Source organism: Schistocerca cancellata, chromosome 2 (genome assembly GCF_023864275.1).
Source record: "Schistocerca cancellata isolate TAMUIC-IGC-003103 chromosome 2, iqSchCanc2.1, whole genome shotgun sequence".
NCBI lineage: Eukaryota > Metazoa > Arthropoda > Insecta > Orthoptera > Acrididae > Schistocerca > Schistocerca cancellata.
In genome coordinates, this window is record NC_064627.1 from 1,060,149,459 (window position 1) to 1,060,169,613 (window position 20,155).

General features: G+C 46.0%; 1 protein-coding gene across 2 annotated transcripts in view; it reads right to left on the reverse strand.

Moving 5' to 3' along the window:
• LOC126163062 (phosphatidylcholine:ceramide cholinephosphotransferase 2-like) overlaps window positions 1-20,155 on the reverse strand; it is a 350,838-nt gene that overhangs the window by 161,303 nt on the left and 169,380 nt on the right. The window contains exon 1 of one of the 2 annotated variants that reach the window (XM_049919963.1): window positions 15,395-15,544. The exons of the other annotated variant lie outside the window; for it this stretch is intronic. Within the exon in view, the coding sequence (XP_049775920.1) occupies window positions 15,395-15,453 (59 nt within the window). The 5' untranslated portion in view covers window positions 15,454-15,544. Of the gene's footprint in view, window positions 1-15,394; window positions 15,545-20,155 lie in introns of those variants that run through there. 2 annotated transcript variants of the gene reach the window in all.

Here is a 20,155-nt window from a genome sequence, read left to right on the forward strand (position 1 = left end):
ATCAAAATTACAGACCAATATCCTTAACATCGGTTTGTTGCAGGATTCTCGAACATGTTCTTAGTTCGAATATAACGAATTACCCTGAGACAGAGAAGTTGCTGTCCATGCATCAGCACGGCTTTAGAAATCATCGTTCCTGCGAAACGCAAGTCGCCCTTTTTTCACATGATATCTTGCGAACCATGGATGAAGGGTATCAGACGGAAAGCGTTTGACTCGGTGCCCCACTGCAGACTCCTAACTAAGGTACGAGCATATGGGATTGGTTCCCAAGTATGTGAGTGGCTCGAAGACTTCTTAAGTAATAGAACCCAGTACGTTGTCCTCGATGGTGAGTGTTCACCGGAGGTGAGGGTATCATCTGGACTGCCCCAAGGAAGTGTGGTAGGTCCGCTGTTGTTTTCTATCTACATAAATGATCTTTTGGATAGGGTGGATAGCAATGTGCGGCTGTTTGCTGATGATGCTATGGTGTACGGGAGGGTGTCGTCGTTGAGGGACTGTAGGAGGATACAAGATGACTTGGACAGGATTTGTGATTGGTGTAAAGAATGGCAGCTAACTCTAAATATAGATAAATGTAAATTAATGCAGATGAATAGGAAAAAGAATCCCGTAATGTTTGAATACTCCATTAGTAGTGTAGCGCTTGACATAGTCACGTCGATTAAATATTTGGGCGTAACATTGCAGAGCGATATGAAGTGGGACAAGCATGTAATGGCAGTTGTGGGGAAGGCGGATGGTTGTCTTCGGTTCATTGGTAGAATTTTGGGAAGATGCGGTTCATCGGTAAAGGAGACCGCTAATAGAACGATGGTGCGACCTATTCTTGAGTACTGCTCGAGGGTTTGGGATCCCTGTCAGGTCGGATTGAGGGAGGACATAGAAGCAATTCAGAGGCGGGCTGCTACATTTGTTACTGGTAGGTTTGATCATCACGTGAGTGTTACGGAAATGCTTCAGGAACTCGGGTGGGAGTCTCTAGAGGAAAGGAGGCGTTCTTTTCGTGAATCGCTACTGAGGAAATTTAGGGAACCAGCATTTGAGGCTGGCTGCAGTACAATTTTACTGCCACCAACTTACATTTCGCGGAAAGACCACAAAGATAACATAAGAGAGATTACGGCTCGTACAGAGGCATATAGGCAGTCATTTTTCCCTCGTTCTGTTTGGAACAGGGAGAGAAGTTGCTAGTTGTGGTACGAGGTACCCTCCGCCACGCACCGTATGGTGGACTGCGGAGTATGTATGTAGATGTAGATGAAGTAACAGATGATTTAAGCGTCGGTACAGTATTGCAGAGACATTTATTTACTTGTTGCCGTGTGGCATGGCCTCTTGGATGTTACCCGTGCACAAGCGGCGTGTACGACTGGTCTACACGGTGGTTTCTCGTTCTTGTCCTCGGACATAAGTTGTCTTGCAGAACTGCTACCATCGCTAGTCTAGGAGTATTTTACAAAGTTCGGTAGCAATTGGGGGGGGGGGGCTGTTCAATTCCCAGTCAATGCGAATTTTTAAACACAGGGAAATGTTGTACGAGCATTTCCGTGAAGCGTAAAATTCATAACGAAGAAAAAAATCGATAGCGCTGGAGACTGGTAATTGCTGGATAGCTGGTTCGAGTCTCGTTTCCGTCATTATTTTCAGCCGGCCGCGGTGGTCTAGCGGTTCTGGCGCTGCAGTCCGGAACCGCGGGACTGCTACGGTCGCAGGTTCGAATCCTGCCTCGGGCATGGGTGTGTGTGATGTCCTTAGGTTAGTTAGGTTTAAGCAGTTCTAACTTCTAGGGGCTTATGACCTAAGATGTTGAGTCCCATAGTTCTCAGAGCCATTTGAACCGTCATTATTTTCTTCCTTTTTTCCGTTCAGTTCGCATATCTTCGTCATTTAATATATAAATTTCATTAAATATATGCTACTTAATAATATACAATTGTCATTTTTTATGAAAAATGCAAGTATTGTTATTTGTAAATACACATTGCACACAAACATTCAGTTTTCATTGCAAATATAAAGTCTTAATTACCAGTCTTTTACAAAATCTTAGCAAAGATTTTACAGATTAAAAAAGCATTACAGTTCAAACTTTTTTCAGGTTTATGTACTTTAGGCATCATGATAATGCTAATAGAACATACACCTTTGTTAAAAATTCGCTACTGCTAGGAATCGAACGCAGGCCACCGATAAACTCGGAAGGTATGGCGACAAACTAGGTACAAATACAATGTCTGACGATATTAATTGTATTTTGTGCATAAGTAACGTAGAAACACCAGACAAGAAATCTGTCACCCTGGAGACATCACGGTAACACATCGATGAAGGTCTTAATTCGGATGCGAGATAAAGCCACAAGACGATGTCTGTTGATACGGAACAGTTAGTGGCTACAGAAACTGAGTGGTATACTCGTATTTTGCTCAGAGTGGTTATGTATTCTCTGTACATGGTGTTTGCAAGCGTTTCCATAGACTCGTGCTCTTCGCACGGCTGATATATTGCGCAAGAAGCCGTGCGAAAGCCGGCTGAAATATTCCACGAGGCTTGTGTGGTTTCTCTACCTGTTGCTTTGACACATTGCCAGTCAGATAAAGGCAGAAGGAACAAACCCAGAACTGATCCTCATTCGCAATTTATAGGTCAAGTGATTCAGGCAAATATCTCTGCTTACGTTTAAGATCACGACAGTTTTTCTCTTCAAGCCTTTCTGCCATTCTCCAGCGAAATTTATCTTCTTCTACCACCCCACCCTTCCCATCGTAAACTGAAATATTACCCTGTCACAGATGCTTTATCAATACTTTTTATTTGGGCTGTTTTGATGTGTTTTATCCTCACGGTTCTAAACGACTAATTTTTTTTTTTTTTTTTGCACCACCTGGATACTTGCCAAAGCGGTTGTCTTAGATTCGTAGTGGGCAGGGAATGAAAGTATAAGCCTTCTGAATCTAAAATACTGGCTGTAAGATATTTCTACTGGTGACTGAGGACAGTGTACTGAACGACACTGCGCCGGTTTATACACTCCTGGAAATTGAAATAAGAACACCGTGAATTCATTGTCCCAGGAAAGGGAAATTTTATTGACACATTCCTGGGGTCAGATACATCACATGATCACACTGACAGAACCACAGGCACATAGACACAGGCAACAGAGCATGCACAATGTCGGCACTAGTACAGTGTATATCCACCTTTCGCAGCAATGCAGGCTGCTATTCTCCCATGGAGACGATCGTAGAGATGCTGGATGTAGTCCTGTGGAACGGCTTGCCATGCCATTTCCACCTGGCACCTCAGTTGGACCAGCGTTCGTGCTGGACGTGGAGACCGCGTGAGACGACGCTTCATCCAGTCCCAAACATGCTCAATGGGGGACAGATCCGGAGATCTTGCTGGCCAGGGTAGTTGACTTACACCTTCTAGAGCACGTTGGGTGGCACGGGATACATGCGGACGTGCATTGTCCTGTTGGAACAGCAAGTTCCCTTGCCGGTCTAGGAATGGTAGAACGATGGGTTCGATGACGGTTTGGATGTACCGTGCACTATTCAGTGCTCCCCACACCATGATGCCGGGTGTTGGCCCTGTGTGCCTCGGTCGTATGCAGTCCTGATTGTGGCGCTCACCAAACACGCATACGACCATCATTGGCACCAAGGGAGAAGCGACTCTCCATTCCTCCCTCCATTCACGCCTGTCGCGACGCCACTGGAGGCGGGCTGCACGATGTTGGGGCGTGAGCGGAAGACGGCCTAACGGTGTGCGGGACCGTAGCCCAGCTTCATGGAGACGGTTGCGAATGGTCCTCGCCGATACCCCAGGAGCAACAGTGTCCCTAATTTGCTGGGAAGTGGCGGTGCGGTCCCCTACGGCACTGCGTAGGATCCTACGGTCTTGTCGTGCATCCGTGCGTCGCTGCGGTCCGGTCCCAGGTCGACGGGCACGTGCACCTTCCGCCGACCACTGGCGACAACATCGATGTACTGTGGAGACCTCACGGCCCACGTGTTGAGCAATTCGGCGGTACGTCCACCCGGCCTCCCGCATGCCCACTATACGCCTTCGCTCAAAGTCGGTCAACTGCACATACGGTTCACGTCCACGCTGTCGCGGCATGCTACCAGTGTTAAAGACTGCGATGGAGCTCCGAATGCCACGGCAAACTGGCTGACACTGACGGCGGCGGTGCACAAATGCTGCGCAGCTAGCGCCATTCGAGGCCAACAGCGCGGTTCCTGGTGTGTCCGCTGTGCCGTGCGTGTGATCATTGCTTGTACAGCCCTCTCGCAGTGTCCGGAGCAAGTATGGTGGGTCTGACACACCGGTGTCAATGTGTTCTTTTTTCCATTTCCAGGAGTGTAATTATAGCTATTAGGAGTAGTATGTTTTTAGGTTGTTTTGTACCTCCAACTGCAAGTGGCAAGGGCAAGCGAAAAATGCTTATCTTCCCCTGGGCTGCACATCAGGTGCTGAAATGTGATTCAAGACGATTAGTCTATACTGACAGGCGTAGCTCGCTTAGTGGCACAATTATGGGCATGCAGAAAGCACCAGACAGTAAAGTTCGTGACGTGTTTGTTGGAAGACTGTTCCACATGTACATATTATAGAACCAAAATTATTATCTGCACTTACACCCATTAGACTCTGTATAATAACTACACTGTGGAAAATATCACCAAAATTAAGCCTGTTGGAAAGTGGACATCTGTGAATTCAAAATCTGCTGCTAGGTAACATTCATTGTAGTGTTCCTCCACCTAGTCTTATATCCTTCTGGGCACACTGTCCATCAGAAGGTGGTGGAGAAGTCGCTGCTCAAGCCTGCCCCGTGACAGTTGCCCTCCTGAAGTCATCCAGTTTATGAGGAGGCTCCTTGCAACGATGGCCTGAGGCTTCAACTGGTTCAAACCGTGCTCAGTCGATTTAATGCCAGTAGATACCGCAGGCCATTCCGTTCGGTTGATTCCCATCTTATGGAGGAAGGTGTTCATGAGTTGGCCCCTTATGCTCGTCTTAAAAGACGAACTCATCGCCGAAACGTTGTCTGTATGGCTGCAAAATGGTTCAAATGGCTCTGAGCATTATGGGACTCAACTTCTGAGGTCATTAGTCCCCTAGAACTTAGAACTAGTTAAACCTAACTAACCTAAGGACATCACACACATCCATGCCCGAGCCAGGATTCGAACCTGCGACCGTAGCGGTCTCGCGGTTCCAGACTGCAGCGCCTAGAACCGCACGGCCACTTCGGCCGGATGTATGGCTGCACAATAGGTCTGAGAATCCTGCCTGAACAGGAAAAAGCCCTCAGATTATCCTCGACAACAATGAGAGGCAACCTGCATTCGGACAGGGTACCGCCCTGAAACATGGCTGACGCAGGTTCCTGCTGGACCAAGGAGATTGCATGGCCTGATATGTGCATTCGTCCCTCACCGCCTCCGCACACTATTTCGGCGATCATCAGGTGTCCAACTAATCTTGTGGTTATTAGTGAAGACTAGACGCCACTGATCAAAATCTGCCCACATCCTATGAGCAGCACGGTGACGGAGGGTTTACGCTGTTGTTCGTAATGGACTACTTCTGGGCTGACACAGCCCTCCCAGACAGTGGTCATCGGCCAATTCTGATGACTGTAGACGCACATTACTAGCCAAATTCCAATATTTCTCGCTTCACGATCGCAGGATGAATGTTAGAATAATGTCGATGTGATGCAGGGCAATACCAGCCACACACTGTTCACTTATGATTTCAGGAGCCTGTTACCATAGTGTAAGACACACTTATTACCCCTGTAATTCGAGGTGGAAAGTGGTAAAATATAAGCATAACTCAGCTAAACTGGGTCTATATTTCACTTAGTATCTAGAGAAATATATATTAGGGTAAGTTCCCCCTAGCACCCTTGGTGGTAGACCGGGGTGCGTAACTGTAATCGAAAAGTAACTACGACGGCTGTTTAATAAAGAACGATCATAACTTTTTTTGACCACATACCTCTACTCATCCTCATAATTTTGATGGTATTTCTCAAAGTAGTCTCCCATGAAAGAGATGTACTTGTCCCAGCGTTTCTGCCAGTCTTCAAATACATGCTGGAAATCATTTTTTGAGAGGTCCTTCAAAATCGCCTCCGCAGCCTTCACCACTGCTTCTGATGATTGATAGTGCCTCACGTGAAGGTGTTTCTGCATGTTAGGGAATAGAAAAGAGTCATTTGGGGCTAAATCCGGACTATAAAGGGAGGGGGTGGGGTGAGGGATGCACTTCACGTTCATTTTTGCAACATATTCAGCAACAACACTGCCAATATGCGGCCGCGCATTATCGTGGAGAAGAATCCAGACTGCTCCACGGAAATGTGGTCTTTTGCGCTTGATATGGACTTGAATGTTTTCAGAACATCCCTGTAGTATTGTCCAGTTACTGACGCGTGTGCAGGTACAATATTTGGTTTTGCTTTTTTGGGGGTTGGTGAAGTTTTGCTGTTTGTTCTCAGGATCAAAATGATGTAGCCAAGTTTCATCAGCAGTGATTACACTGGAAAGAAACTCCGGATCTTCCTCTAACATCAACTTTAACTGCATGCAGACCTGCACAGTCTTGGAACCCATTGCGCACAAACACGTGTCATGTGTGAAAGCAGACTTTCAAAGCCGCATATTGTTCCTGGTGTGTTACCTCCACTGCAGCGTTAGGCGATGCTAACGAGTCCGACCTTGCCTGCGTCTCACAGGCAGGAACCAGGAGTCCCAGCAATGAAACTACTACGGCGTGTTTCTTGCACATTAAGGCTAGGCGCGCACAGGCGACTTTTCAGTCGGCGCGACTTAACAATCGCTGTCGCGGAAGTACATTGTGGTGCGTACACAGCGGCAGGAAAATCGCAACTACTCTCAGTACCAGCATGGATTTCATCGAAACAGCTTGTTTGGTGGCGCTTTTACTGTGAAGAAGAGCGAGAAAACAGCGCAAATGTCGTTAATGGGTGCATCCGATTGTTAGTCAAACACTAGTGAGCCTGTAGGAATAAGAGCTGATGCGTGTGGTATGCAGATAATGGATTATTTTGCAAACTACTTTGTGACTCCACAAGGATCAGTATCTTGGAAATATGAAAAAATGTAAATTGTTGTAACTGTGATATCTACATGAATGAATAAAATAAGTGAACCATGAAATACCTCTGTTAGTATTTTCTGGTCCAGGCAGTTCTGTCCAGTTCCGAATTAGGCTGCAGCATACTTCTCCCCACAGTTTCTCTTTCGAAGTGCGATCACTGTATTCTTTTAATTTCCTGTTGTAGAGAGCTGGTCGCTTTTCTACTTCTGCAATTAGTCTTTCTGAATCGACATCACAACTTACAATGTCATCCGTAGTGCAAATCCCGTTATCAGACATGCTGCTGGCGCACTGAACTTGAGTGTATGCAACACAGAGCGACAGCGACTGGCACAAATCGCGTCGCTAGTGCGCGCAGGCCCATGCCAGTGCCTGAGAATCATTCCACACCTGCGACAATCGCGTCGCGTATGAAATAGGGCCGGTTGCGTCTTTTAAATCGCCGCTACTTTTTTGTCGCATGTGCGCGCGCTCCTATTCAAGCCACTGTGTTTCATTCTTGCGACAAATAAATCGCGCGACGGAAAATCACCAGTGCGCGCCTAGCCTAAGCAAACAGAATATCATAACATTAAATTTTAGCGCGAGAAATTATGAGCATAAAAGAATTATGATCACTCATTATTGAACAGCCCTCGTGCATTATAATAGAACCAACAATTTATTGGGTCACTGGTTCAAATGGCTCAAATGGCTCTGAGCACTATGGGACTTAACTGCTGAGGTCATTAGTCCCCGAGAACTTAGAACTACTTAAAGCTAAATAACCTAAGGACAACACACACATCCACGCCCGAGGCAGGATTCGAACCTGCGACCGTAGAGGTCGCGCGGCTCCAGACTGTAGCGCCTAGAACCGCTCGGCCACTCTGGCCGGCTGGGGTCACTGGGCTGTGATTGATGACAGTCCCGAAGGCGTTTCACGTCTAGAGGTGGAGATGGTACAGGGGGGAGGCGGGGGGAGGGGGAGGACTTAAAACGCATACCTGAGGAATGCTTGTTGCAATTTCGGGCGATACTGGTAGACAGCCTTCCGGACGGGACTTGTGTTCGATCCCCGAACTATTGCCACTTGCAGACTGAATGTCCTGGTTCATCACAATGTGTCATGGTCAGCAAGTTTTACAACAGCGTACACCCAACCACAGACTGTTAGAATTATTCACAACGTGGAAGACTTCGGTAAGAAGTACAGATTAGGAACGCACTATTCAGAAAGATCCTACATGCACTTGATGGAGGGGTTACATATTCCTCGACGATATCGTCAAAAGGTGCAATTTATGGAACTAAACCGGTCAGATAATGCCTCTGTGGATACCTAGGTTTCACCAGGGTTTTGCGTTGTCTTATCTAGCCTTTGTAAGTAACGTCCTTCGCAGCCGACGTTAAACTGCCGGTTTCCCTGTAACTGGGTCAGTTAGTTCAAGCGTCGCAGGAAAGCAGCGGCATAGCACGTCCGACGGGACCAAAGCACTGCGGTGTTCAAATCATCCTTCGCGTTCACGACAGCTTTACCTTTTCTTCTGTAACACTCTTTTTTAGTCCTAGTTGTCTAAAGTCAACCACTGATACAGCAGAATACTGTTAATCAGCCCAATGCTTGTTTTGCTGCACATTTTGTTGACCACCCACATTTTCAGAACATTATTGAATGCGGAGTGAGTGTTTAAATACATACTAGAAGCACACCGCCACACGAAACCTCCGTATGAACGTGTAAATGAAGTCTGGTTGGTTGTCTGACGATGAGGCGATTCTTGAAATGGTCAGCGAGGTATTAGTATAATAATAACAGAGATTCAGTTGCTTAAAGTTGTGCATGGTTCATGACTGGTACAAACTTAACAGACCAATTGCACTTGGTATTTAAGTATTAGCAGAATTAGCATGGTAGCCGATGGACTCCAAGTTGAAAGAATACCTTGCCTGACAGAGGCTCTTTCGAGGAACAGAATCATTCTCCAAATTTGTCGTTGGGGAAAGACGAAACGGCTCGAGTCGGGACATGCTAATGTAGGGGCGCCATTGTTAAGTGCGGAATGTTCTTGTAAAGGAAGCGGGGGGAAATAAACCATGAACAACGCGCTCTGAACTCAGAGAACAACCTACACAGTAGCACGTGAAGTAGCCAGTAGTGAAAATTACATATTTTCTGTAAAATTCTGTTAGCAACCGGAGCAAGATGTTTATTACTCAACGTTAACACCCAAATTACAGCTAAGAACATATGAACATACGGTGTAATTCTTACAAAAAGGTAAAAAACTCCAACCAGCCTCGCTCAATAACGCCATGTATTAAGAACGTATAGCGCCAGAGGCTCCGGGAGTTATGTTGACATGTCACCGTTTTCTGTCGCTACTCTCACCCCCTTGAACGTTAAATGTCATCGGAGTGTCATACTTAAGAAATAGCGTTATTAATAGTGGCTGGTTCCTGCTTTGACTTTTTTGTAAGAATTACTCTGTATTGTTACACAGCCATATCAGTTTTCGACAAAATACCGTGAATACACATATCTCTACAGCCATACCGTGACAATCGCTCTGAAGTCTGGGGCGGAGGGTACTTATCCCTACACCACGTATTATTGGCTATCATCGCGTTGTGCTTGCGTATGGAGGGTGGTAAATTTGAATGCTTGAACACCTGGTGGTTACCATAAAACTGAGGTGCTGCAGTGCGGGCTGTATACATCGCAGGACGCTGAAAAATCGTAGGTGCGGTCATCAACCGATGCGCTCGCGAAGTATGCTGAAAAAATAATAGTTCCACACTCTGCCATCAGGTGAAAAATGTGCTGTAAGCAGTCAGATTGTGGTGTGAGTGCAGGAAAAGGGGAGGAACGATCAAACACATGATAACAGCGGTTCTGGCATGTTTATTAGGATATGGTCACAAGTTACAACGTGTGTTCAATATGGTCGCCCGACTCAGCAATATACTGCATCCGTGACACGGCATGATCGACAGTTGCTTGCAGCATATCCGGTGTAATAAGGGTGATATGTTGCCCTGTGCTATCCTTCAGATCAGGAAGAGTTTGGATACATCCCTGATGGACACGATCTTCCAGATATCCCTACAACGAGGAGTCATATGGATTTTGGTCGGGTTTGTGGAAGGCCACACATCTTGTAATTGCCTAGAGATGATGCCGGTTCTCGAGTTAAATCTTCCACGTGTTAAGCAACACGCGTTGTTCCATGTTGCATGAATCACGTGTTGCACAAAGAGTTCCTTATAACGGCAATCGTGATTCTGGTTCATGCTGCATGCACCGCCACATTCTTGTGTAGAACGCACGTGGATTATTCTAAGAAGAGTCATTTTGAGAATTCTGGGGCAATGGAAACAGATAAAGAAAGAGTCGCCTGAAGCAAATCAACTGGAAGTCAGTACCGAAAAGAAATATTGTCTGGTCCCTTCTGCACCTCATGGATCACTTTTACTGTCACCTATAATTCACAGATGCGTCACAGCTTGCACAAACTGGCACAGTGACTGAAAGCGCATGGCAGTTTTAGGTATAGCGTGCTTCAGTCAGGGAATAGGCCACAGTTTGCAGCACAGACACGAGTAATTACAATTTTTCACACTGCACTTGTTTGTTGGGTGTATTAACAATAACGTAAATAATAGGAGGGCTCATCGTTCTTGAAATGAAGAGTTCAAATGGCTCTGAGCACTATGGGACTTAACATCTGATGTCTTCAGTCCCCTAGAACTTAGAACTACTAAAACCTAACTAACCTAAGGACATCACACACATCCATGCCCGAGGCAGGATTCGAACCTGCGACCATAACGGTCGCGCGGTTCCGGACTGAAGCGCCTAGAACCGCTCGGCCACACCGGTCGACATGAAGAGCTCACTTGTTGGTACAACAATGAAGCTACATATCTCTAGTGTCTATGCATATCCTGGTACCGCAATATTGTTAACAATGGAAACGATTTGTTACAGATGTCGCGTTTGTGTGAAGCATACAAGTATATCTGTGGCGTGCAAATGAGGACAGGACCACTTTTAAAAGTTAGTAAAAATGCTAATACAATTTTCATAAAGCATCCTAAACCATATACGCAGAAAATGTAAATGCCCATTTCTCAATGAGCATTAGCTTGACACCATCTGTGTAGTCTGGCTAATCAGTGATGGCTGTGTTAATTATTTCAACAAATCATACAAACAAGATTGCCTGTTAGTACAGCGAAAAGGCAGCAGTCGGAACTGATTTAAAAAAAAAAAAAAAAAGTGATAGCTGTTTCGTTTAGATAGCAAAGCCAACAGTTTGTAGTAATCATCTGTTCTCTTGACACTAGGTCTCGCAATGCTATTACGAGGACACCAATAATTAAGAGATGAAATATTTTCACATGTGTCCACGAGCTTGGGGGGCGAATACCAGGGCAGTCTATCGAATGCTGCCATCCCACTCGTTCTGTTCTCGGTCCTCCCTCACGTGCTCTCGGGGAGAGAGAGAGAGAGAGAGAGAGAGAGAGAGAGAGAGAGAGACGAGAATAGTAGAGAGGGGAGGATCGAGGGTGAAATGGAAAAAGAGGAGCGGCGATGGAGGGCGGCCGACCTTATCGATCACGGTGGGTGGGAGTGAACTCTGACGTAGCCGTGACGTCACCGCCATCTCGGCCAGCCTCGGCGGTCCACGGCGGTTCGCCGACGGGCCGCGCCCCTTGTCCCTCCCTGCCACCTCCCGCCTCCCCCTCTTCTCCATCCCCCCTTCCTTCCTCGTCTCTGCCTTTGAATCCGCCGCCGACGCCCACGTCAGCAGGCGGCCTATTAACAGGGGCACTGGACCAACTGGTTATGCGCGGAATTCACCGGTAAATGCTGGAAGTATTTAGAGTTTGCAGATATACCCCACTCTAAGATAAAAACAAAACATGTTTTTATCAGTGCAGGAACCATGAAGAATAACTGCCACCGGCTTTCGCTGTTAAGCATCTCTGACCTCTTCACTACTGCTCCATATGTGTAGTCCTAGTTTCCCGGCCACGTTCGTAGTCGCAATTAAAATAACATACTAAGCGGGTGGATATATACGTTCGAGATATGCGAAGCACGCATACTGCCTTCCAAGTAAACATAGTTAAAATTCTGAAACAGGTACGTGCTTTGCATTCTGTTGAACATTTCCGGTAGAGGCTATTATGATCAAAGAAAGTACAGCTTGAACAATGACGAATCAACATTGAACATTTATTTTCTATGCAAGCATGTGATGCAAAAGTGTGGCGTACAGCAATATTCAAAATTGCGAAATGAAACAACTGTCGTATTCACTTTCAAAAATCACGACAGCAAAGACGTGTCTCAATAATACTGAAAGTATCAATAACATTGATATTAACAATGTCAATATACTCATAATATCAGCCATGTAATGATCTATAAGGGGGAGAGGGAGAGAAGAAAAAAAGAAGACATTTCAGAATTATTGAGACGAGAAGAGAAGCCTATTTCACACTTACGGAAACAAGTGAGTTAGTTACCTTAAAAAGCATAGCGACGCGCAGGATGTTGACTCGTAAACTGATCTAAGAAACAAGATATTTAACCCTTAAATAACGAGTAAAATCGTGGCACCACTGGCGCTGACGGAAGACACGGTGGGGTTGTTAATAAGCAAACTTTTACAAATAATACCTGAAAGGGCACTGAAAAATAACATTCAAGCATCCGCCAGTTTAAAGTAAAATGTACGAAAACCGAACTTGTGCACAACATTTTAAGACAAAGTTCGTATAATGATGTACAACGTTTTTACGAGATTTTTTTGCCATCTTATTCTGCAAAAAACCCCAAAATATTTCAAAAACTCCAAGAGAAACGTTAGCTCCTAAGTGACTCCACAGATCTTTTATTTCCACACGAAGTATTCTTCTGTTCTCGACAACGGGCCTCTTTTTCCGCTGTTTTTTGGCCCCTGGCGTCAGACGCGACCCAGAGCAAGGACAACCGAGAAAGTATACGGACAGCAGAGAAACCTCCCCTTTGTCGGGTCTGGGAGTGAAAGCTGCGAGGACAATGAACCGACCGCGCTGGGCTACTGCTCGTCAGGAGACCTGCGTTGCCCAACGTGAACCCCTGAGCCACTAGAATCTGCCGCGGAAACATTCCGGATAGATCAGAGTGGTCGTGAAGAACTGATACTTTTTAAGAAAACACTAAACCTGCTGCTAGAACGTTAACGGCCGATCGAAAGAGCTGAAAAAAGCATTTTTGCTAGCAGATTGCAGTCTGGGAAGAACCACGCGAGAAGCAAGATTGAAGCGTTTACTATTCCTAGCATTGCGTTTGCACGTCCGCCCCAGTAGCTGAGTGGTCAGCGTGACGGATTGCCGTCCTCCGGGCCCGGGTTCGATTCCCGACTGGGTCGGAGATTTTCTCCGCTCAGGGACTGGGTGTTGTGTTGTGTTCATCATCATTTCATCCCCATCCGGCGTGCAGGTCGCCCAATGTGGCGCCGAATGTAATAAGACCTGCGCCAAGGCGGCCGGACCTGCCCCGCGAGGGGCCTCCCGGCCAATGACGCCAAACGCTCATTTCCATTTCCATTGCGTTTGCACGCACAGTGCGACATTTTGCTGTCCAAGAACTTTGGCTTCGCAGGAGGCGCGAGTATTTCCTAAGCAACCCTACCACAGTGAAAGTAGAAGCCACTACAGTATGTGCCGGACTTTGTATGGGGGGGAGGGGGGGGGGGGCGTGTACCATATGCTGTATTCAATACTCGCACCAATAATGGAAGCCGTACTTCCATATAGCTTAAGCATGCAGTTACAAACCTCCGGATTCTTTGCCATATGTCAGCATATAATCTACGCTAAAGGTAAGCTGCGCATGATGCAGTTGCGCTATACAAATAACACAACGATCCGAATGCTTGAATGGTACCGAGAGCTGTTCCGATTCATCCACAGAATGAAGACCACCATATTGGGCACAACAAAATTCACGCGTTAAAATTCTGTTTTGTCACTATCTTCGCACTCGTATTTCGATCCGTGATCCCCTGAATATTGTTGCGCTTTTTAGTTTTAGTGCCCTTTGGAGAAGAGAGAGTATAGAAATTCAGCGTTATGATTCACCTATTTATTTACTTGCCTTAGCCACACACAATTTGCATTATCTCCAGTAGATGACTATTAGCTTATATACAACGTTGAAAACCGCAACGAGCCCTAAAATTACGGCCGAAAGTGAAAAAAAAAAATTAAGTTAATATACCTTCCTGGGATACGTCGTAACGCGACAATGATACATAGGGCCACCCCGAAGATGCATTTACAGTGCGAAAGTACACAGTGTACGAACACTTTATTATTACGTGTCATCTGATGATAGAAGTAATTCCTGTTTTCAGATAATAAGTGCAATACACGAAAATGAAATTTCTGTCACTCACACTTGAAATCAAGTCACATACTGACACGGGAGAGGGATGGAAATGATAAATTACCTACGAAATATTCCAAAAGCACTGTTTTTCCTGTGTTTCACCAGTTAGTTCCGTATCTTTACTCTGCTAATTAATATAACTCGCGTAAACAATGTGGGTAGCGTTCTATAACACAAGGCTAATTGTGTTCCATTTCCGGATTGAGTGAAGGTAGTAATAACGACGAGGTAACAGTTACTGCGAAGTGCTATTAAATTTATTTTGTCTCCACACTTTCTACAGGAGTGACATAACACAGGGGTTAATTCGCATATTTGGACGGGAAACCTATTCTCGGAAATAACTACGATGGTTTCCGAAAGATCTAAGGGACATTTCTGTCAACTGAGGATTTTCGTCATTCCTTTCGCGCACCGTATCCGAATGACGCCATTCGGCAGAGGATGACACAGCGATCAGACAGAATCGCGTGGTCCTCTCGCCGTGGTAGCGCTGTCATACTCCTTCATTTTAACCTGTTACACACTTCCGTATTATTAAGTTGAGATGCTTTTTTTCTTTTGCTTTCGCCGAGTGCCCGCTGCTAGTTTAAACTTGGGTGATATCGCAGTCTGTGTTGTACGGACAGAAATACGCTGAGACACTGGCTGTGGCACCGTCCCGGCGCCGGCGCCGCGACCCCGGGGCGTGTTCGGCGCGGTCGATAAGCGCGTGCCGGTCGGCCCGCACGCCACGCCACTGCCGGCCGAGGCGGTCACGCACTCGCCCTCGCCCAGCCCGGACGACCCTGCTGAGCGGCGACAATCAGTAGTTACCTGAGGAGCGCGCGCCGCCACCGCTCGCCCGTCTCGACGACGATCAGCTGCAGTTTCATGGCGCCCGCGCCGCCCGGCGGCTGCTGTGCCGCCGCCAGCTCTGACGCTGCCTGCTGCTACGCCTCGGCCACCGCGTCTCCGGCACTAGCCGTCCGCGACCCGCACCGCATCACAGCGCCCACACCACTGGCTGGGCAGGCCGCGGACGCGACCGCGCCTGCTCGCGGCCTGGGGGGCAGGGGGTGGGGGTGCCCCCACCACCGACTCCGCTGCCGTGCCTGCGCATGCGCGGGGCGCGGACGTACCTGTTGCTCGTGCACCTGCCGCGCTTCCCCCAGGCGCGTTACCTCAATGAAAGCTCTCGGGCTCCCTTTTTAGAAACCGCCAGGCGGCCAGCCCTTACCCCTTTGTCATCCTCCCTCGCTCACTCTGTCATCGAGGACGCAATTAGGAACTGCGCTCACAGTCTGTCCACGCAAAGGGCAACTTCAGCCCCTACGCAGGCTACTCGTCGAAAACACACCGTTTACATTAAATGGACCGGAGGTAAACAGCGTCCGTTAGATAACGAGTATGAGGTTTGTAAATGAGCAAACTAAAATGGGATTGGCTTCCGTTTATTTTGTAAACTCTAAAATCTTCTTATGTTACATTTTCGGCGAAGAAACCTTCACATGTCTTCTTTTTTTGGAGGGGGGGGGGCAAGAAAAGTGACATGAAAAGATTTCCGCAGTCCACACGTAATTCTTTACAAAAGATCGGAAAAACTGGTAGAAGCCGACTTCGGTGAAGATCAGTTTGGATTCTGGAGTGATGTAGGAAGATGTGAGGCAACAATGACTCTACGACTTCTCATAGAAAACAGGTTAAGGAAAGGCATATCTACGTTTACAGCATTTGTAGATCTAGGAGAAAGATTTTGACAATGTTCACTCGAATACTCTCTCTGAAATGGTAAGGGCATAGGGATAAAATATAGGGAGCGACAAGCTATTTACAACTTGTACAGAAACCAGATGGCAGTTACAAGAATCTAGGGGTATGAAAGGGAAGCAGAGGTTGAGAAGGGAGTGAGACAGGGTTGCAGCCTATCCCCGATGTTATTCAATCTGTATATTGAGCAAGCAGTGAAGGAAACAAAAGAAAAATTCGGAGTAGGAATTAAAATCCATGGAGAAGAAATAAAAACTTTGAGGTTCGCCGATGACGTTATATTCTATCAGAGACAGCAAAGGATTTGGAAGAGCAATTGAACGGAATGGACAGTGCTTTGAAAGGAGCGTATAAGATGAACGTCAACAAAAGCAAAACGAACATAATGGAATGTAGTCGAATTAAGTCAGGTTATGCTGAGGGAATTAGATTGGGAAATGAGGCATTTAAAGTAGTAGATGAGATTTGCTACTTGCGCAGAAAAATAACTAATGATGGTAGAAGTAGAGCGGATATAAAATTTAGATTGGCAATGACAAGAAAAGCGTTTCTGGAGAAGAGAAAATTTGTTAACATCAAGTATAGATTTAAGTGTCTGGAAGTCTATTTTGAAGTATTTGTATGGAGTGTAGCCATGTATGGAAGTGAAACACTGACGATAAACAGTATAGGCAAAAAGGGAACAGAAGCTTTTGAAATGTGGTGCTACAGAAGAATGCTGAAGATCAGATGGGTCGATCACGCAAGTATTTGGGAAGTTCTGAATAGAACTGGAGATAAAATAAATTTGTGGTACAACATGGCCAGAAGAAGGGATCGGTTGGTAGGGCACATTCTGAGGCATCAAGGGATTACCAATTTAGCCGCGCGGGATTAGCCGAGCGGTCTGATGGCGCTGCAGTCATGGACTGTGCGGCTGGTCCATGCGGAGGTTCGAGTCCTCCTTCGGGCATGGGTGTGTGTGTGTTTGTCCTTAGGATAATTTACGTTAAGTAGTGTGTAAGCTTAGGGACTGATGGCGTTAGCAGTTAAGTCCCATAAGATTTCACACCCATTTGAACATTTTTTCACCAATTTAGTACTGGAGGGAAGCATGGGGGTAAAACCGTAGAGGGAGACCAAGAGATGAATACACGAAGCAGATTCAGGAGGATGTAGGTTGCAGTAGGTACTCGGAGGCTCGCACAGGATACAGCAGCATGGAGAGATGCATTAAAACCAGTTTTCGGACTGAAGGCCACAACAGCAACAACACATATTGGCGCAACCCAAGTGCACAATTTCTTTTAGAAACACGTCTGCTGTTAGCACATCGCAAAAGCAAACATTGATAAAGACCCACTTAAGAGCGCGTTTATTTAAAAATAACTATATTTTCTTGAAGCTGATACCGAACCGTCACAGTTGCCGTAACAGATTTCTCTGTTTACGCGGTTTCATTAATACTACGTTATCACTAGACACGACTGGTTTTCAACATCTCAACGTCTGTCTATCGTATAACCTTCACGCCAAAATATACCTTATGTAATGAATGAGGTATTTCCCTACATCAAGCCGGTCGAAGTGGCCGTGCGGTTCTAGGCGCTGCAGTCTGGAACCGCGAGACCACTACGGTCGCAGGTTCGAATCTTGCCTCGGGCATGGATGTGTGTGATGTCCTTAGGTTAGTTAGGTTTAACTAGTTCTAAGTTCTAGGGGACTAATGACCTCAGAAGTTGAGTCCCATAGTGCTGAGAGCCATTTGAACCATTTTGAACCCTACATCAAGGCAGTAACCTCAACAAATACTGAGATGATGTACTACTACTTACAACACCGCAAGGGTTATTCATATGTAAATAATTTTCACTCATTGATTCCTAGAACAGAACTGGAAGAAAAGTCTCATTCTTATAAACTAACTCGTTAGATTTCGAATTCTAAGTAGATGAATCGTTCGATACCACTTTACGTCGAATTCTCGCCATCTTCAATTTTTGCTGACATTCATTTTTCCATTACTTTTGTCCTGCTTTGCTATTTCAGTGCACTTTTTTATAAATCATGATAATATTTGAGTACGACTGATTTCAGAAATGTAATCACCCTTTGAGATTAAATAAAAATAAACAATAGTGCATAAACTAAAAATATGTTTTAATGTAATATACTATTACATGAAATCAGTTTTTCATCCATGATATAAAAAAAAAAAAAACATTTTACTGAAAATACTTCGATATATGAGGACTTGCTGAAAAGTAATACCTCCGAATTTTTTGTTTGAAAACCCGTGAACGTTTATAAATAAAGCATTCGCTATTCAAGTGAAGTCCTCGAGGTTTTGAAAACAGATGAAAATCAGATGGGGCCAAGTCTGAACTGTGTGGAGGACGATCGGTGACAGTGAATCCAAGGCGTCGGTTCGTTGCACATGTCAGGGCGCGGGTGTGCGGTCGGGCATTCCCATGCTGAAGGTGTGGTGTCACCGCCAGACACCACACTTGCTAGGTGGTAGCTTCAAATCGGCCGCGGTCCATTAGTACATGTCGTACCCGCGTGTCGCCACTGTCAGTAATTGTAGACCGAGCGCCACCACACGGCAGGTCTAGAGAGACTTACTAGCACTCGCCCCAGTTGTACGACGACTTTGCTAGCGACTACACTGACGAAGCCTTTCTCTTATTTGCCGAGAGATAGTTAGAATAGCCTTCAGCTAAGTCCATGGCTACGACCTAGCAAGGCGCCATTAACCATTTCTATAGAGAGTCTCACTTGTATCATCAAGAATGCTGTATACAAATGATGGATTAAAGTTAAGTATTCCAGCATCTACTTACTTTTCTTTATAGCATTCATTACGTATCCTGTTTCAGACTTAAGCAAGCCTGTGTGAATTAAACGCGTGTCTTTCGGTTACCCGTCACTGTGGACTGGCTGTCTTGTCAGTCCACTACAGAAGGAGAGGGTGCCCCATCTGTGGACGAACTCCTCGAATTCGTGCTTTCATTTTTCTAAGGGAGTACAGCATGCTGTTTCTGAGGCACCGACACAGTTACGTTACACACTGCCAGATTACACGCTACAATTCGGAGCCCTCTAGCGGCAGAGGGCTGCACCTTCCGTCAGCGAAGCGGAAAGGTCAATTGACTAACATGGCGTGACATTTAATGCCTCAACGATATATAAAACAGAATAAAAAAAATCGGAGGCATTATTTTTCAGCACGACTTCGTATATATCTGACTTTTAGACTGTTTGGAGTTGTTATTCGCGCAATCACTGTAATAAATTAGAAGTGCCGGCCGTTGTGACCGAGCGGTTCTAGGCGCTACAGTCTGGAACCGCTCGACCGCTACGGTCGCAGGTTCGACTCCTGCCTCGGGCATGGATGTGTGTGATGTCCTTAGGTTAGTTCGATTTAAGTAGTTTTAAGTTCTAGGGTTCAAAATGGCTCTGAGCACTATGGGACTTAACATCGGAGGTCATCAGTCCCCTTGAACTTAGAACTACTTAAACCTAACTAACCTAAGGACATCACACACATCCATGCCCGAGGCAGGATTCGAACCTGCGACTGTAGCAGTCGCGCGGTTCCGGACTGAAGCGCCTAGAACCGCTCGGCCACCGCGGCCGGCTAAGTTCTAGGGGACTGATGACCTCAGATAGTAAGTCCCATAGTCCTCAGAGCCATTTGAACCATAAATTAGAAGTTGGTTCTGAAAGCAAAAGGAAACTGCTAATTAATTATTCTAATAAGGCACTGAAATTAAGAGCCAGTTCATGTAGAATTATGTTTGAACTTGACGTCAAATGTTACTGGTGTTCAAACAAGGAGTTAGTAAT